Genomic DNA, 17,894 nt, shown 5'->3' on the forward strand with positions numbered 1-17,894 from the left:
CCCCTTTAGGAATGCTTTTCTCAATGAATCTCGTTCTTGTTAAACTCACGGGATAACAAACCACTCGAAACCTAAGCATGTCATTTATTTGAAGAATGCTACCTGCATAATATCAATAATTGTACAATAGTCTTGTTCCGTGGTAGACTTGACCCAATTGTCAAAATCATTTTGTTTGCAAGAGATAATAATTTTCCTATAATTCCTTATATATTTGTAAGACTATGGTTACTTTCTGTTGAAGGATTGTGATCCAGCATAATAATGTAAGGGAAACTAAATTACAACAGGTCTCTACGCATATAATGTTAACTAATCAGTAATTAAAACACCTATACAAAGTTTACCTCTATGCACTACAACTTGCATTCTAAAATAAACCATCTCCAACGGCGGGCCGAGGGAGTATTAAAAGCCTGGGCCTGGGCCATGTTGTTAGTCAGTTGACTCCCTCTCATCAGGCGCCTCCAGTTCATCAGAAGCTGAAACATAAAAGAAATAACAAGTTTATAGATTTCCTGAATTTCCTTGATAAATAATTGACTAACAAACTATAGTAGCAATGAGACATCTTGATTTTAGGTTAACTGATATTATAAAACATGTAATCCGTGACACAGCAATCACTACACTAAAGAATAATAATATTGCGTTGCATAAGATAAATATCCGTACAGTTATATAATTATATACTATTAACCAGTGTACTTAATCTTACCTGAATTGCTGTTGCTGTCAGAGGAACTTTCACCTGTAAAGATATTTTATATATATTTTGAAGTTCAATCCTTCAATATATTCCATGTTCAGCACAAAATCTCATCGTAAATTTGAAAAATATGTGCACGCTTTCAACTTTTCACCAAATAACTCTCAAAGTCTACTGCCCATCAACATCTTAAATCAACAATTATTATTAAAAATGTTATATTAGTGTGAGTAAAGTAGCATGATAGTTATGCAAATGTATTACTTCTGATCTAAAAAATAGGAGAGTGAAGAGATCTGAGAAGGAGAAAGAACAAAAATTCAGCATAAGGATGAAGCACTGAGTTTGTGAAGAGCACATGATTACTGGAATATGCAAGGTAGAAAATTATGACTCCTGCCATGGCCACCTCCTGGAGGGAGTTCAAAATGCTGTCAAAATACATATAATTAAAGATCAATGTAAATAATCTCTTACTGCTCGATGGGTTGTAGAAGAGTCCAGTGACCGGATCAAGCTCCCCCACGGGTGCTAGCGGCCCTTCGTCCAGGTGTGCCCCGGGCAGCTGACTTGCCAGTCCAGCCATCAGGCTTGCCATTGAGGTCCCTTCCTGGTGTAAAAATAATTCCATTGTTAGGTTAAGTTTAGGGTAACTTAAAATGCATGATAGCCAGCACCTTATGGTATAAGTCAACAAAGAATGACCTCACTTTGTTGTATAGAAACTAGAAAGTCTCATTAGTAAGGAAACACATATGAATTTTCTGAGTCAAGACCCATAGTAACTGTATCAGGTTTTGTTAGGTTTGGTTAGGTTAAGTTTAGGGTATCTTGAAACACATGATACCCAGCACCTTATGGTATAAATCAACAAAGAATAACCTCACCTTGTAGTATAGATAGTCTCATTAGTATGGATGCATATATGAATTATCTGAGTCAAGACCTATAGTAACTGTATCCTGTTATGTTAGGTTAAGTTTAGGGTATCTTCAAACACATGATAGCCAGCACCTTATGGTATAAATCAACAAAGAATGACCTCACTTTGTTGTATAGAAAGTCTCATTAGTAAGGAAGCATATTATGAGGTTTTGTAAGTTGAGCCCCCTTTCCCAACCCTGGGGTCGCCAAGCATTTTTCCTGGGGTCGCCAAGACCTCAAAATATCAAATACAGTGTAATTATATTATAATAACACACATACAGCTAAACTAGTGGGGTCGTAGTCTTGTCAAGAGGTGAATGATTGGGGTCGCCTGAAAAAAAGGTTGGGAACCACTGGTTTAGAGTAACCGGAGGGTGGCATGTGCCTCAATAGGTGTCACTTAGACAAACCTGCCTGTACCATCACTGGGCTAAGGGATAGTCACTAACAGCCCCCTAAAACTGATAGACTGGGAGCCAGGGGGGGTCAGCCTAGCTGGAAAGCTAAATAATTCGAACCCACATAGCAATGGTCCTTGTGTCTGCCCATGTATGAAAACTGAAGTCTGCCGGGCCTGCAGTGGTGGACAAGGTCATGAGGTCATGTCAAAGTTGTAGCCCCATAGCATTTATTAGACCCTGACTTTGGTCCTGATCTGAACATCACGGTAGAGATGGCAGGATGGTCACAAATGACTCCAATGGACAAGACAAACAACTTACATTCTGACATTTGGCTAATGTTAACCATTTGGTCTGTAAAAATGGTCATAGTTCAGAAATATGGTGCAAATGGCATCTTTTTATGGCAATTAGATAACTATGACCATTTTTACAGACCAAATAGTTAACATTAGCCAAATGTTGTCAGAATAAAAGTTGTTTGTCTTGTCCATTGGAGTCATTTGCAACCATCCTGCCATCTCTACTGTGATGTTCAGATCAGGACCAAAGTCAGGGTCTTAATAAATGCTATGGGGTTACAACTTTGACATGACCTCATGACCTTGCCCACCACTGCAGCCCCGGAAGATTTCAGTTTTCGAGCATGAGCAGACACAAGGACCATTGCTATGTGGGTTTGAATTCTTTAGCTTTCCAGCTAGGCTGACCCCCCCTGGCTCCTGCTCTATGAAGTCTAAAGAGGCACAATAACCTCAGCCTAAAAAAAATAATAAAAAATAAATAAATAAATAAAGGCACCATAGGCAAACTTGTAAATTTTTCTCAATTCTCGAAGTTCCAGGAAATTCCCATGGAAAGTTTACCAGTTCAAAATTCCCAGAAATTTTACAACCCTAGATATATGCTTAAGGTGGATATATCCTTAACCCGGTAGCACCGACGGGCCAAATTTGTGGCTTTACCATGTAGCAGCGACGGGCCAAATTTGTGGCTTTACCATGTAGCAGCAACGGGCCAAATTTGTGCCATGATTTAAACCCCCAAAATAGATGATATAATCTGATCACAAATGCTTTGAGATATATTATGAAATGGTTTGTGTGAGGGGTGATTTTTTTCTCATTTTTCTCAATTGGGGGGACCATTAAGAAACATGATCCTCGCTGCTACCGGGTTAAGGTTGATGTGAACAGTGACATTATAGAACAAAAACTTTCATCTCTTAAATCTTTGCTCACCGCTCCGTGTTCACCAAGTTCTCCTGGAGAATCCAACAATTCAATTCCAGCCTGACGGAGAAGGTTTCTTGCGGATTCTTTGTCCCCTCGTCCTAAAATCTCCACAGCCTCTTCTGAAAAATTAAAAATGGCAACACTCTTAAGGATTGTGCAAAACTGAGTATTACCAAAACGTATTACATACAGGTAAAAGAGGTGAAGACTCAAAATTTAATATACATTGGTGTATCAAATCTTCTTGAAAGAAACAAAAAGCATACAATACATATATTGATTCTTTTTTTCATTATCAAATAGATGATGATGGTGACGACAACTCCGTATGGATTTTTGTGCATTAGTCTTACCTAACATTTGCATCTGGCCTTCCGGGAGGCTGTGGGCAGGTGAGTCTTCTCCTTCAAGTCCAAGGTTGAGCCACTCTCCCTCTCCCTCTCCCCCTCCTCCCCCACTGCCACTGCTGCTCATGGTCACCCCCCCATCACTGCTGCTGACTACTGTGCTGGCACTCAGGGGGGCAGCAGCAGCAGCAGTGGTGGTGGCAGTGGTTGTGGTGCTGCTGCTGGTAGTATTGGTGCTGCTGGTGGTGGAGCTGGTAGTAGTGAGAGAAGAACTGGTGGTGCTGGTGTTGGTGGTGACTGTGGTAGCAGCCATGGTGGTGGCAGGGCTCATTGCAGGGGTGGTGGTGGTCTTGGTGGTGGTAGTGACAGCTGGGGTTGTGGTGGTTTCATTTGTAGTGGTGGTGATGGAAGTAGTGGTGGTGGAGGGATCACTACTGCTGCTGGTGCTGCTGGTGCTGGTAATGCTGCTGGTGATGCTGCTACCACTGTTGCTCGTTGATTGTGACTCACCTGAATTTACAAGTTAAAAAGTCTGGATGTTATGCTGCTCTTCAATATTTACTTATACTTATCCAGACTTAAAACCTAACCAAACTTATTTAAATACCAACTCAAATATCAATTTAATTTCAATACAAAATACCAGGTCATTGATGCATGCTTGATAAGAATGCATGTTGCTCAAGACCAAACACTATGCTGCAGATATTGCATTAAATAAACACTTGTGCAGGTAAATTCAAATAAATTATAAAATAGTCTCAAGCTGATAAATATCCCTGGTAAATACAGAATGATCCTAATTGGAAGCATAACTGGAGTTTGGAACAATCCCACCAAACCCCAAGGTCTTTGGAAACAAAACAATATGTGCAATACAGCTGCCTTCAGAGTACATGTCATTTTGTGTATTACTTTTGAATACCTGAGACTTGCAACATATCAGCCAGAGCATTTGTGTTGTTCACATTGGAGTTCTCAGGATTCAGGTCCACCAATATGACATTGCCTTGGGTAGTTGGGGCATTAGGTGTGGCCAGGACAGAGCTGGCAATGGGGCTGCGGGTCACTGCTGGAGGCTTCTGTAACACTGGTGCTCCTGTGTTACTGCTGATGGACTTTCCAATGGTAATCTTAGTGGGCCCATCCTGAAAGTAAATAATTACTGCCTTAGAAATTCAGGACAGCTTGAATGATTCAGACTAGGCTGAGGCTAGGTTGGGAATACTGGTAACAAGTCAACATCAGCTCATACTCTAAAATTCTGGGAATATAACTTTTGAGTGTTTGAATAAAGTTTATGCCTTCAGAGTATGCAATGTAGGAAAGGATGGGTTCATAAGAAAAATCTAAACTGGTTATCTGATTATGAAAAAGTAAGGTCTTGATTACCCTGATCCCCTGAAAGCTCATGGGTCTGGTGCCAGGAGGAGGGGCTCCCTTGTGCACCACAATCACATTAGACTTTGCTGTTCCAGGGACTGGTCGCAATCCTGAGGGCCCCTGACCCTGGGGTGTGACGCGCACTGTTTGTATGGTCTTCGGGCCAACAGACACCACTGTGGCAGGAGTTGGAGTCCTCACACTGCTGACAGACGACTTGGGAGCATTGATGGTATTCACCGTCACAACTCTCGGTCCTGTCCCTGATGTGGATAAAATATCTGCATTATGATTATTATCCATCCCCAAATATACATGTTATTTTCGTTTCCTTGTGATATTTGTCTTCTTTGAATGACACATGCAAGTATCATGGGAAAGGTCAGGTTGTGATTGCATTTTGAGAGTTGATAGAACCTACCATTTCAATGCAATTAATTTTCTTTAGTCAAAATATATACCTTGGCCAGCAGCAACAGTGCGAGTTACAACAGTGATGGTGCCCGAGTTGGTGGTGACCACATACAAGGGTGCACCACTTCCCTGGGGTGAGCTCGGTGGCAAGATGGGAGTGCGTCCAACCAGGCGTCCAGAGCCACCAGTACCCACATTCATGCCTGTGGTGCTGGTGGGGGTGATGATGGTGGAAGTGGTGGAGGTGGCACCACCTGCAGTGCCTGTGCCTCCAGCACCACCCACTGAGTGTGTGATGATTTTAGCCCCTGTACCTGAGGGGGCAGGAGACTCTGTATTGTCAATGTCATCAACTCCAAAGTGGTGAATTTCAAACTCAGGAAACAATAAAGAATATATGATTAAAGCATCCAAGACTAACCATATATATATATATATATATATATACATATATATATATATATATATATATATATATATATATATATATATATATATATATATATATATATATATATATATATATATATATATATATATATATATATATATATATATATATATATATATATATATATATATATATATATATATATATATATATATATATATATATATATATATATATAAATATATATATATATATATATATATATATATATATATATATATATATATATATATATATATATATATATATATATACGTATATATATATATCTATATATATATATATATATATATAGAGATATATATATATATATATATCTATATATATATACTTATATATATTTATATATCTATATATTTATATATCTTTATATATCTATATCTATCTATCTATCTATCTATCTATCTATCTATCTATATATATATATATATATATATATATATATATATATATATATATATATATATATATATATATGAGGTAGCAAAAACGCATAAAGTTTATTTTTTTAAATGCGAAATCGTTTTAAAGTTTTGCAATGTTTAAATTATCATAACTTCATTGGTTTTTAAGGTGGACACTTCAATCAAAGACCAAAATGAAGGTTAAGGTATGTAGAATATTGGCATGTACTCAGTTATAAAAAAAAAATATATATATAGGTCCGAAAAAGTAGGTTTTTCAAAAACATCCATGATGTGCAATATTAATTAACTTTTTAATATGTCATACACAGTTCATGATATTCATAATAATCCGGAACATGAAGGAAGTTACAAAACGTAAAATATACTAATAAACAATAAATGCTAAGAGTTTGCACTACGCGCTAGATGGAAAAGCTTGCACGTTTGCAGTGATGCTATTGGCGCTCTGTACATTTTTCATGACTGCTTTCTTATCTCACTTTCAACTGTAGGTGATAATGTAGGTTATTTTGAAGGACTCCCAGGCCTATTTCCACTGCAGTTTTGTACAAACCGACATTCCTCGCTATAAAGGAAGGTCAAAATAGTGTTATACCACAAAATCGCATTTTTGGCCAGATGGCGCTTTAATACGCCTCATATATATATATATATATATATATATATATATATATATATATATATATATATATATATATATATATATATATATATATATATATATATATATATATATATATATATATATATATATATATATATATATATATATATATATATATATATATATATATATATATATATATGGACAATACTTACTTCCTTCTTGGCGAATCTGAATTGCTGTCTTTGCAGGAGTGATGCCGGTGCTTGGTCTGACCTGCAATAACCGTAAATGAGAGCATAAATAATTGATTCATACAGCTACACTGCAATATCAACAGAACCAGCTAAAATAAAAGCAATTTAAACACAAGGTGATCAAAGCCCTGCTTGATCGACTCTAAGACTTGCAGTCCTTTCACTGGCCTTTCCCTCACTTCCTTTGATGCTGCCATACTTTGATTGACTGTTCTCACTCACCTGTATCGTCTGGTGGGTCATCAGATGGCCCGCTGACAGACTGGGTGACCCTGCAGGGGTACCCACCACGGCAGGAGAGCCACCAGGGTAGGAAGGCAGGGTGTTGACATGGCCGCTTGATGCCATGCAGCCCCCACCGCCACCGGCTCCACTTGCTTCACCGCCTATTAGTATAAAACAAACACATATGCATCATTTTTCCTCTTTTCTGAATGTACTGTAGACTGTCATTAAATTTTAGGGGTGATAGCCAGTGTCTCTGTCTGCTCCAAGCTGACTTAATTTTTACCATGTCAAAAGCAAGATTGCATTTACTTCTTTGTGGTGCATATATGGCTTTGGAGATATTATTTTTCTTTTAGGACAATGCATATTTTTTTGCAGACCCTCATTACTGTTTGTACTTACTTATGTATCCCAATGTTAGTCAAGATTGAAACTATGGCAGGCAACATAAACCCCTTCCCCTAAAACTTGAACACACACTTGTGCTGGGTTCCTTCCATGGAGGTTGCTTTTACAAAATCCATTCCTGCCACATCTAATCTGCCTTTCCTGCATCAGTGTTTCTCTACTTTAATCTGCCATATCTGCTAAAGGCTACACTGTGATCCCTTCCATGCTGCTGCTCCTCTTCACATACCTCTGCCTGCTCCGTCAGCCTGGAGGACAAGTGACTTGGACCTTTCTCTCGGCCTGGACGGCAATGTGCTAGAGGGAACACGGGGTCTCGTCCGATTGACATAAGTTCCTGTTCATGATCAGTGTATTTAAAACAAGTAAAAAATGCTAGAAATACATTTTTGGAAATTTCCAGTGAAAAATAATGGAATAACATGCAATTATAACCACAGAAAAGAAAAATCAGCCTTTAGATTAAAATGTACAAGTACTTCTATTACTTAGATCTCAGCAAGTCTATTGTCAAAGATTTCTTACATCGTCTATGTAAAATATGTATGAAATTCAACTTAAGATATGCAACTCGTCAATCTATTTTGACATCTGCTCCTCAGAGATTTTTGGGTCCCTACGTAATGAGTCTCCACTCCACCGATGCCAAACATTTTTGTTCTGGCAAGCTCCAAATCTCCACTTCCCAACAGTCCTTCACCTCTTCATTGCCTCAACTTGATCACACACTGACCTCTAATAATAATAATAATAATAATAATAACAATAATGATAATAATAATAAAATAATAATAAATAATAATAATAATCGTGTTACACTTTTCCCTTTGTTCTAATATTTTCAGCAACAGTCACATCACTTGTAAGACCCCAGTGGTTACGTTACTGCCAACTCTACCTGACAAGTCAACAAAACTCTGAACAATAATGCCATAAAAGTATACAAATGAGGAGTTTCTAATGTCAAGACCTCACCTGCAGGAGCCATGCCCCCAGCACCGTGTAGGCCACTGCTGGAGTAGGTGGAAGGTACAATCATGTTTCCTGAGCCCATGCTGCCTCCTGCATTGAAGGTTAAACTTACAACCAATGACAGGTGAACTATGAACATATTATACTGAACAGTAGAAGCATATATGGCAACAAAATCAGTACTAGGCTTAAGTCACCAATTAGCTGCAGGTCTCCTAAGTCTGAATTAACCCTTTCATTGCTAAACACTCGCAGCGAACGTTAGGCGTATTTGCTGGTGGTGCTAAACGCTCGCTGCGAGCTCCACCCGCACTCAAATCTCCCGCGTATGAAAGTGTTCCAACACTAATTCTCACAACACAGGATTGCCAATTGAGTGGGTTCTTCACTAAATTTGGTGGAAAATCATATCAGCCCAGCGCAGCAAATCTACGGACGAGTAACTGGTGGATGTTCTTGCCCAATATAGCGGCCTTTTTGCATAGCTTCACCTATCACCTGACTGATTTGTTGACCAAATAGTTGTAAATATTGCAGTTGGCAATACTCCCTTGCCAGAATCTGAAGGAGAGATGTCCGCAGTTCCCTCAATATGGCTGATCATCCTGCACGCACCGACGTAAGTGTTAACATTCAATATTCCCTGAACGTGCATGTACATTCGCAGGAGAGGCATACATAACCGACTCCTATAGATCTGGACCTCCTCTTTCCAATGGGGTTTTTGGTTTTTAGCTGTGATGAATAGTTTTTGAGATACTGGGGTTAAAAGAGACCCCCCATTGGGCTCCCTGACTGCGCCTGAGGGGATAGTCGCGTCCCATCCCGCGTGCAAGGAAAGGGTTAAGGGATACATCTAAAAAGAATCAGTATTATTTTTGGGGAACTAATTTTTCAACTTAATCACTACCATGAATACTGAAGAAAAGTTATGCAGGTTTTACAACTCTAAAACAGAGCATTTTTAACCTACACAGCACCATATTTACTGAAGAAGAATTATGCAGGCTTTACAAATCTGAAAAAAAAGAGCATGAGGCACACCTGTCTGCATCTGGGTGGCCGGCACAGTGTTTGCCGAGGCAGAGACGCCGCGCATCACCGTGGGAGCCGTGCCCGCCCCGCTCTTCATCACCGGCACACTCAAGGACCGCTGGTACACTCCCCCACCCACCCCACTCGCTCCGGAGGTGGACACAAGAATAACCTGAAACGAGGAGAAGTTTCAAACATACACTACTGATCAGTTTTTGCTTTCATTTTCTTACTGTCTTCTGTAAAGAAATACAGTTAAACCTCGGTTTACAAGTGTCTTAATTTACGAGCAAAAGAAAATCACTGAAAATGCCTTGGTTTACAAGCGATGACTTAGTGTTCGAAGACATTAGCGTGGGTTCCCGTTGTTCGCCGCAAGACAAGAGCGCTCAGAGTGGAAAACAATGGGAATAGGGTCTCAAGCTGGTATCACATTTGGCCTTTTTCCTCCAACCGCGTTGGCGGTAGGCGCAACAGGCAACTACAACTTTAAGCTGTTATCAGGCGATCAAGAATTACCCAAATCTTGCGAAATCCTTGCGTTTCTTGTTCTGGTGCATCAGATTTTCAAGGAGTCCCCCCAACTCTTAACAAGAATCGCGGATGTGGCGCAAGCCGCAGCGGGGCTGGGGACACAGGTAAACACACCGCGCCACACCTCCTTAGGCCTATGGCGATGACCATTTCCTGAGATTCCTATGGGTAACCCTGCCAGGGGGGGTGCATATAGAGTTCACAAGGTTAGTGTTGTGTTACTGCTGCACCACAGACCATTTGAAAGCATCACTGTAGGATAAGTAAAAACTTTCTGGTATGAAAACATAATCGTCATTATTAGAAACAAGAAAGTGAAACAATGCCATCAGTCAATATTTTGTAGAGAAAAAGGACGTTTTAAGAAATTCCATCACATCCAGTGATGCTAAGCAGCTAGAGAAATGTTTCAAATAAACTGTAGATCTCATAATTGTGACTAAACCAACGCGTGTTATCCTTGATGAGTGACAAAATGGGAAATTGTGTTGGTTCATCTAGTCATATGGGCAAGACAGAGCGCTCTGCATGGCGGATCACGGAAGGGAGATGGAAAACAGTCTCAAGACATGGGGGTAATTCTTGATCGCCAGATGACGTGCGTCACACACGATTAAGATCGGTTGCCCATATCCAAAACGTAAACAGACCAGCCGCCCTATATGCACGTCTTCTTTTGACTTGTAACGCTTTGTATCGCTTCTTAGGTCCTCCTTCTCTCAGTCCCTCTTCATGGCGCCATTTGCAAAAGTAAGGACTGTTGTGGCTTGTGCTGCTGTCACTCAAATTATAGACATGTTGTTACAGTCAACTGGAAGGAAGAAGCCGTTGTGGGTACGATCATGGCTTCAAAGATGAGAGGACAGGAGTGTTTACCCAAGCCAATAACTTGCTCCCTGTTGGCCGTACAGGCAACCACGGTTGCTCCTTGCTCCAAGGGTTGAAGGAAAACGCCAAGTGTGACACCCTTAGTCCACTTTCCACACTCACAGAGGTAGCACCGTGCGCTCGTGTCCACGTACGTTTGTGCTCTAGTGTGCGATCTTTGTGTTTTCAACACTATATTATTTATATATGCTATATTATTATACTATATAATATAGAATAATTATCATTGCTAGTTGTTTGTAAAATTACTTTCATTCTGTAAAAAACATGTAAAATGATTTTTATGTTTATATTTTGTGGGATATGGGACGCATTTATGAGATTCCCATTAATTTCAATGGGGAAATTCGTTTTGCTTTATGAGTAGTATTTTGATTTGCGAGCAAAATTCCAGAATGAATTAAACACGTAAACTGAGGTGTGACTGTAACTGCAAACCAGTAAAACCCACAAACACTGATGGATATGGAGTGGTCTTCCTTTAGTCCATTTACAGAGCATTTACTTTGTTATTTGTCATGGAATACAATTCTGTTTACCTTCTGGGTGTGGCTGCCGAGGGTGGAGACCGGTGTGCCCGGCGTGCCGCGGGTAACATTGCCTGTTACCGTTATCTTCATAGGAGGGCCAGGCAGGGGGCGGCCAATCCCAGTCACCTGCAGACAAAAGTGTGAGGCATTAAAGAGGAAGGCAGTCTAAAGCATAAGAGTGTGAGGACAGATTACTCATGAAATGGGAAATATTGCTGCTGCTCTGTCAGTACTGTTACTACCACTAATAATAATAATAATAATAATAATAATAATAATAATAATAATAATAATAATAATAAGAATAAGAATAATAACAATAATAACAACAATAATAATAAACAATTTTTCCTGGTATTCTATTTCCTTTTCAATTTCTGTACCTGCTTGGAGGGTGTTCCTGGTGAGGGAGGAATGTCTCTGGAAGGTTGGGCAGGAGGAGTTGGTGGTGGAGGAGGAGGAGGAGGTGGAGGAGGAAGAGGGTGTTCAGACGACGACCGCTTTCTTTTCCTCTTGTCACTCCCTCTTCCACCACCACCACCGCCACCACTGGTGCTTCCTCCCCCTGGGCCAACACTGACTGAGCCTCCTCCACCTCCTACAGCAGTGGTGGCAGGAGTTTCACGATTCTCCTTCCTATCAGTGAAGAGGGAAAGCTGCCATTAGTGTCCTCGTCTCAATAAAAGTATATTTAGAAAACCATTCACTGATTTTTTTCCCATCATAAAAGAGAGAAATAGAGGAAAAATACATGTATTGTCAGCATCACATCATTACCGGCAGATAGGCTACATGTGAAAATTTCTGAACACATCACTTACGGAGGCATTTTAGCGAGCCGAGCCTTTGAGAGCGGCAGTGTGGTGTACGAGCCTTGGTCAGCGTTGTACTGTGGTGGCACCATCGCCCCAGGGATGTACCTCAGCCCATCTGTTTCCTCTTCTGAGTCCGTGTTCTCAGACTCAGCACCAAGATCTTGAAAGAAAAGGAGCCTCTTGTCACCATCACCAGCAACGCTTCTTTATCTTTCTCACCAGTTTTCATTCCTCCCATTCTTCTTTACCACCATATTCATGATTAAAACTTAAGAGCTACAATTTATGTCTGCTTCTTCAATATCACAACGTCACTCTTATTCACTCATGCTGTTTTCTTATATAAAAAATGGGGATTATGTTAAAAGCTGAACATTTATATATTACTTGAGAAGGAGATATGGAAGCCTGTTACAAGCTGCTTACCATCCATTTTCCCATAGTGTGCTGTTGAGGCTGGTGGTGGCATCTTGGCATTGGCCCCATAATAGAGGAGGGCCATGCGTGTCGCTAGGGCTGTGTAAGCTGTCTGTGGGGCAACTCGGGGCATGAGAGGCACCAATCGTCTCCCTTCTATTGCCCACTCCACCCCTGTGTTGGGCCCCGCCAGTCTGTTGATTGAATGAAGGATTAATAATGCAGTCTTTCATGAGTCAACGCTACAGAATGAAGTTTACTATCACCCAGAAGTTTGCTTAATGTTTAGCATGGGTGTAGTTTTTTTGTAGGTACTTACGTATCTGCCAAGGTTGTGAGCTTTTCATCATTGACTGCCCTTCGAATTTCTGCTCTGTGCCTCTCCAGGGAGATGGAGAACATAGTTTGCAGATCGCTGAGCAGCTTCTTTTTCTCCTTTGTCAGTTCTCCCTGCGCTCGCAATACGGACACCACCTGACTGTATGTTGTCAATTCTGCAAGGAAGATAAGTGTCATTAAAAAAGATCACTGATTAAAATTGAGTCATGTTATCAAATCCCATATAACTGGTAAGGACAATAAATGTGTGATGGATTGAGGACAGCAGAACAGTTTTCTCACCCAAGGCACGGAGAGCTTTGCGACACTCATCCTTGGTCATGTCAAGCAGCTTCGGCCACTTGCTGGGCAGGTGGTACCCGATCTCCATCTGCAATAGTAAAGAAAAAAGTCCAATTGTAACCAGCTAGCAATTTTCAGCCACCTATCAGTCCTTGTATTGTTAGTCCTCTGTCATCCTCATCCTCTCTTCACTCCTGTCACTTTCATAATTGTTAGTTCTCTGTCTACCTCATCCTGCCAGTTCTCTTTCTTCCCCATGCTTCTATTCTTCTTCCTCCCTTTATCTCCTGTCAATTGCAGTCTTCTCTGTCATCTGTCTTCCCATTCTTCTCATTCCTCTCCACCAGTTCCAGTATTGTTAGTCCTGTCTTCATCTTCCTTCTATTCCTCTTCCTTCCTTCCCTTCCCTCTTTCAGCTGTCTTCCCTCTCCCTGCCAGTTCCAGTATTGTTAGTCCTGTCTTCACCTTCCTCCTATTCCTCTCCCTGTCAGTTCTAATATTAACACTATCAGCCAATTGTCTCCCCTATCCTCCTATTCCTCTCCCATTACTTCTGTCAATCTTACTCCCCGGTCCTCCCCATCCCTCCCATAACCTTCCCCCCTGTCAGTTCTAATATTATCTGTAGTCCACCAGTTCTGATGTTCTAATATTATTTGTAGTCTGCCAGTTCTGATGTTCTAATATTATCTGTAGTCTGCCAGTTCTGATGTTCTAATATTATCTGTAGTCTGCCAGTTCTGATGTTCTAATATTATCTGTAGTCTGCCAGTTCTGATGTTCTAATATTATCTGTAGTCTGCCAGTTCTGTTGTTCTAATATTATCTGTAGTCTGCCAGTTCTGATGTTCTAATATTATCTGTAGTCTGCCAGTTCTGATGTTCTAATATTATCTGTAGTCTGCCAGTTCTGATGTTCTAATATTATCTGTAGTCTGCCAGTTCTGATGTTCTAATATTATCTGTAGTCTGCCAGTTCTGTTGTTCTAATATTATCTGTAGTCTGCCAGTTCTGATGTTCTAATATTATCTGTAGTCTGCCAGTTCTGTTGTTCTAATATATTATCTGTAGTCTGCCAGTTCTGATGTTCTAATATTATCTGTAGTCTGCCAGTTCTGATGTTCTAATATTATCTGTAGTCTGCCAGTTCTGTTGTTCTAATATTATCTGTAGTCTGCCAGTTCTGATGTTCTAATATTATCTGTAGTCTGCCAGTTCTGATGTTCTAATATTATCTGTAGTCTGCCAGTTCTGATGTTCTAATATTATCTGTAGTCTGCCAGTTCTGTTGTTCTAATATTATCTGCTCTACCACTTCTATCGGTCTTGTTCCCCTGTCTTCCCCATCCCTTCCTGGTCCTCCCCACCCCTCCCATAACCTTCCCCCCTGTCAGTTCTAATATTATCTGCAGTCTACCAGTTCTGTTGTTCTAATATTATCTGCTCTACCACTTCTATCGGTCTTATTCCCCTGTCTTCCCCATCCCTTCCTGGTCCTCTCCATCCTTCCCCTGTCCTCCCCACCCCTCCCATAACCTTCCCCCTGTCAGTTCTAATATTATCTGTAGCCTACCAGTTTTGTTGTTCTAATATTATCTGCTCAACCACTTCTATCGGTCTTATTCCCCTGTCTTCCCCATCCCTTTCTGGTCCTCCCCAAATCCTTCCCACCCCTCCCATAACCTTCCCCCCTGTCAGTTCTAATGTTATCTGTAGTCTGCCAGTTCTGTTGTTGTAAATATTATCTGCTCTACCACTTCTATCGGTCTTATTCCCCTGTCTTCCCCATCCCTTTCTGGTCCTCCCAAATCCTTCCACCCTCCCATAACCTTCCCCCCTGTCAGTTCTAATATTATCTGTAATCTGCCAGTTCTGTTGTTCTAATATTATCTGCTCAACCACTTCTATCGGTCTTATTCCCCTGTCTTCCCCACCCCTTCCTGGTCCTCCCCAAATCCTCCCCACCCCTCCCATAACCTTCCCCCCTGTCAGTTCTAATATTATCTGTAGTCTGCCAGTTCTGTTGTTCTAATATTATCTGCTCTACCACTTCTATCGGTCTTATTCCCCTGTCTTTCCCATCCCTTCCTGGTCCTCCCCTTCCGTCCCCTGTCCTCACCACCCCTCCCATAACCTTCCCCCCTGTCAGTTCTAATATTATCTGTAGTCTGCCAGTTCTGTTGTTCTAATATTATCTGCTCTACCACTTCTATCGGTCTTATTCCCCTGTCTTCCCCACCCCTTCCTGGTCCTCCCCAAATCCACCCCACCCCTCCCATAACCTTCCCCCCTGTCAGTTCTAATATCGTCTGCCAGTTCTGTTGTTCTAATATTATCTGCTCTACCACTTCTATCGGTCTTATTCCCCTGTCTTTCCCATCCTTCCCCGGTCCTCCCCATCCCTCCCCGCCCGGCCATTTCGCGGGGCCTGCCAGGGGACGCGGGCACTTAACCTCTTTTAAGTCCACAAAAATACCCTTTAACACCAAAACCCTTCACTATCTCCCAACGCATAATAAACAGTAATGATCCAGCTGTCTTCTCCTCTCATATGAGACTGAATAATGGCGTCAACGTGGGTTAAAAAGGCCGAAATAAGATGATGTTCAGATACTAACGTCTTGGGCCACCATGTCAACAAACGGGAACTACGGAGCTAAAGATATTTGGATTATAGTAGTAGTAGTAGTAGTAGTAGTAGTAGTAGTAGTAGTAGTAGTAGTAGTAGTAGTAGTAGTAGTAGTAGTAGTATAGTAGTATAGTAGTAGTAGTAGTAGTACGTAGTAGTTGTAGTAGTAGTAGTAGTTAAGGGAAGGATGGATCGCGAGGGAGATGGAAGGATGCTGGGAGGGGGATATAGACGGATGCTGGGAGGGGGAGATGGAAGGATGCTGGAGGGGAGATGAAAAGGATGCTGGGAGGGGGAGATGGAAGAATGATGGGAGGATATAGACGGATGCTGGGAGGGGAGATGGAAGGATGCTGGAGGGGGAGATGATGGAAGGATGCTGGGAGGGGAGATGATGGAAGGATGCTGGAGGGGAAATGGAAGGATGATGGGAGGGGAGATGGAAGGATGCTGAGAGGGGGAGATGGAAGGATGCTGGGAGGGGGAGATGGAAGGATGCTGGGAGGGGGAGATGGAAGGATGCTGGGAAGGGGAGATGGAAGGATGCTGGAAGGGGGGAGATGGAAGGATGCTGGGAGGGGGAGATGATATGGAATGATGCTGGGAGGGGGAGATGATATGGAATGATGCTGGGAGGGGAGATGGAAGGATGCTGGGAGATGGAAGGATGCTGGGAGGGGGAGATGGAAGGATGCTGGGAGGGGGAGATGGAAGGATGCTGGGAAGGGGAGATGGAAGGATGCTGATGGAAGAATGATGGGAGGGGAGATGGAAGGATGCTGGGAGGGGAGATGGAGATGGAAGGATGCTGGGAGGGGAGATGATGGAAGGATGCTGGGAGGGGGAAATGGAAGGATGATGGGAGGGGGAGATGGAAGGATGCTGGGAAGGGGAGATGGAAGGATGCTGGGAGGGGGAGATGGAAGGATGCTGGGAGGGGGAGATGGAAGGATGCTGGGAAGGAGATGGAAGGATGCTGGGAAGGGGAGATGGAAGGATGCTGGGAGGGGGAGATGGAAGGATATGCTGGGAGGGGGAGATGGAAGGATGCTGAGAGGGGGAGATGGAAGGATATGCTGGGAAGGGGAGATGGAAGGATGCTGGGAGGGGGAGATGAAAGGATATGCTGGGAGGGGGAGATGGAAGGATGCTGGGAGGGGGAGATGGAAGGATGCTGGGAGGGGGAGATGGAAGGATGCTGGGAAGGGGAGATGGAAGGATGCTGGGAGGGGGAGATGGAAGGATGCTGGGAGGGGGAGATGAAAGGATATGCTGGGAGGGGGAGACGGAAGGATGCTGGGAAGGGGAGATGGAAGGATGCTGGGAGGGGGAGATGAAAGGATATGCTGGGAGGGGGACGGAAGGATGCTGGGAAGGGGAGATGGAAGGATGCTGGGAAGGGGAGATGGAAGGATGCTGGGAGGGGGAGATGAAAGGATATGCTGGGAGGGGGAGACGGAAGGATGCTGGGAGGGCGAGATGAAACGATGCTGGTGAGGATCGAGATTTGAATGAATGGATGAAAAATAGAGATACTCGTAACTTTTTAGATGCTACTGGTAAATATTCAAATACATATTGCATAAAGACAGACGTAAATAGGATGAGTTAAAAGATTTCAATTGATACAAGCTTAAAATATTTTATTTTTGTCAATAAG

General features: G+C 42.0%; 1 protein-coding gene across 3 annotated transcripts; it reads right to left on the reverse strand.

Moving 5' to 3' along the window:
* Positions 1 to 68: 68 nt before the first annotated feature.
* LOC127000360 (mucin-5AC-like) lies at positions 69 to 16,283 on the reverse strand. Of its 3 annotated transcripts, none has more exons than XM_050864006.1 (20): positions 16,224 to 16,283; positions 13,605 to 13,692; positions 13,303 to 13,477; positions 12,993 to 13,177; positions 12,573 to 12,726; positions 12,135 to 12,387; positions 11,761 to 11,877; positions 9,809 to 9,971; positions 8,768 to 8,854; positions 8,022 to 8,129; positions 7,379 to 7,542; positions 7,115 to 7,175; positions 5,464 to 5,730; positions 5,012 to 5,265; positions 4,545 to 4,767; positions 3,626 to 4,129; positions 3,279 to 3,391; positions 1,187 to 1,319; positions 719 to 751; positions 69 to 482 (listed from the first exon to the last, which is right to left on the reverse strand). In XM_050864006.1, the coding sequence occupies exons 1-20, from the start codon at positions 16,236 to 16,238 to the stop codon at positions 436 to 438; spliced, it is 3,144 nt and encodes a 1,047-aa protein (XP_050719963.1). In that variant the 5' UTR covers positions 16,239 to 16,283; the 3' UTR covers positions 69 to 435. The 3 variants fall into 3 exon arrangements, with proteins under 3 accessions (XP_050719963.1, XP_050719952.1, XP_050719974.1); XM_050863995.1 differs by having other exon boundaries at positions 5,464 to 5,748; XM_050864017.1 differs by lacking the exon at positions 8,022 to 8,129 and having other exon boundaries at positions 5,464 to 5,748.
* Between the last annotated feature and the right edge of the window lie 1,611 nt (positions 16,284 to 17,894).

The sequence above is a fragment of the Eriocheir sinensis genome, chromosome 2 (genome assembly GCF_024679095.1).
Source record: "Eriocheir sinensis breed Jianghai 21 chromosome 2, ASM2467909v1, whole genome shotgun sequence".
Lineage (NCBI taxonomy): Eukaryota > Metazoa > Arthropoda > Malacostraca > Decapoda > Varunidae > Eriocheir > Eriocheir sinensis.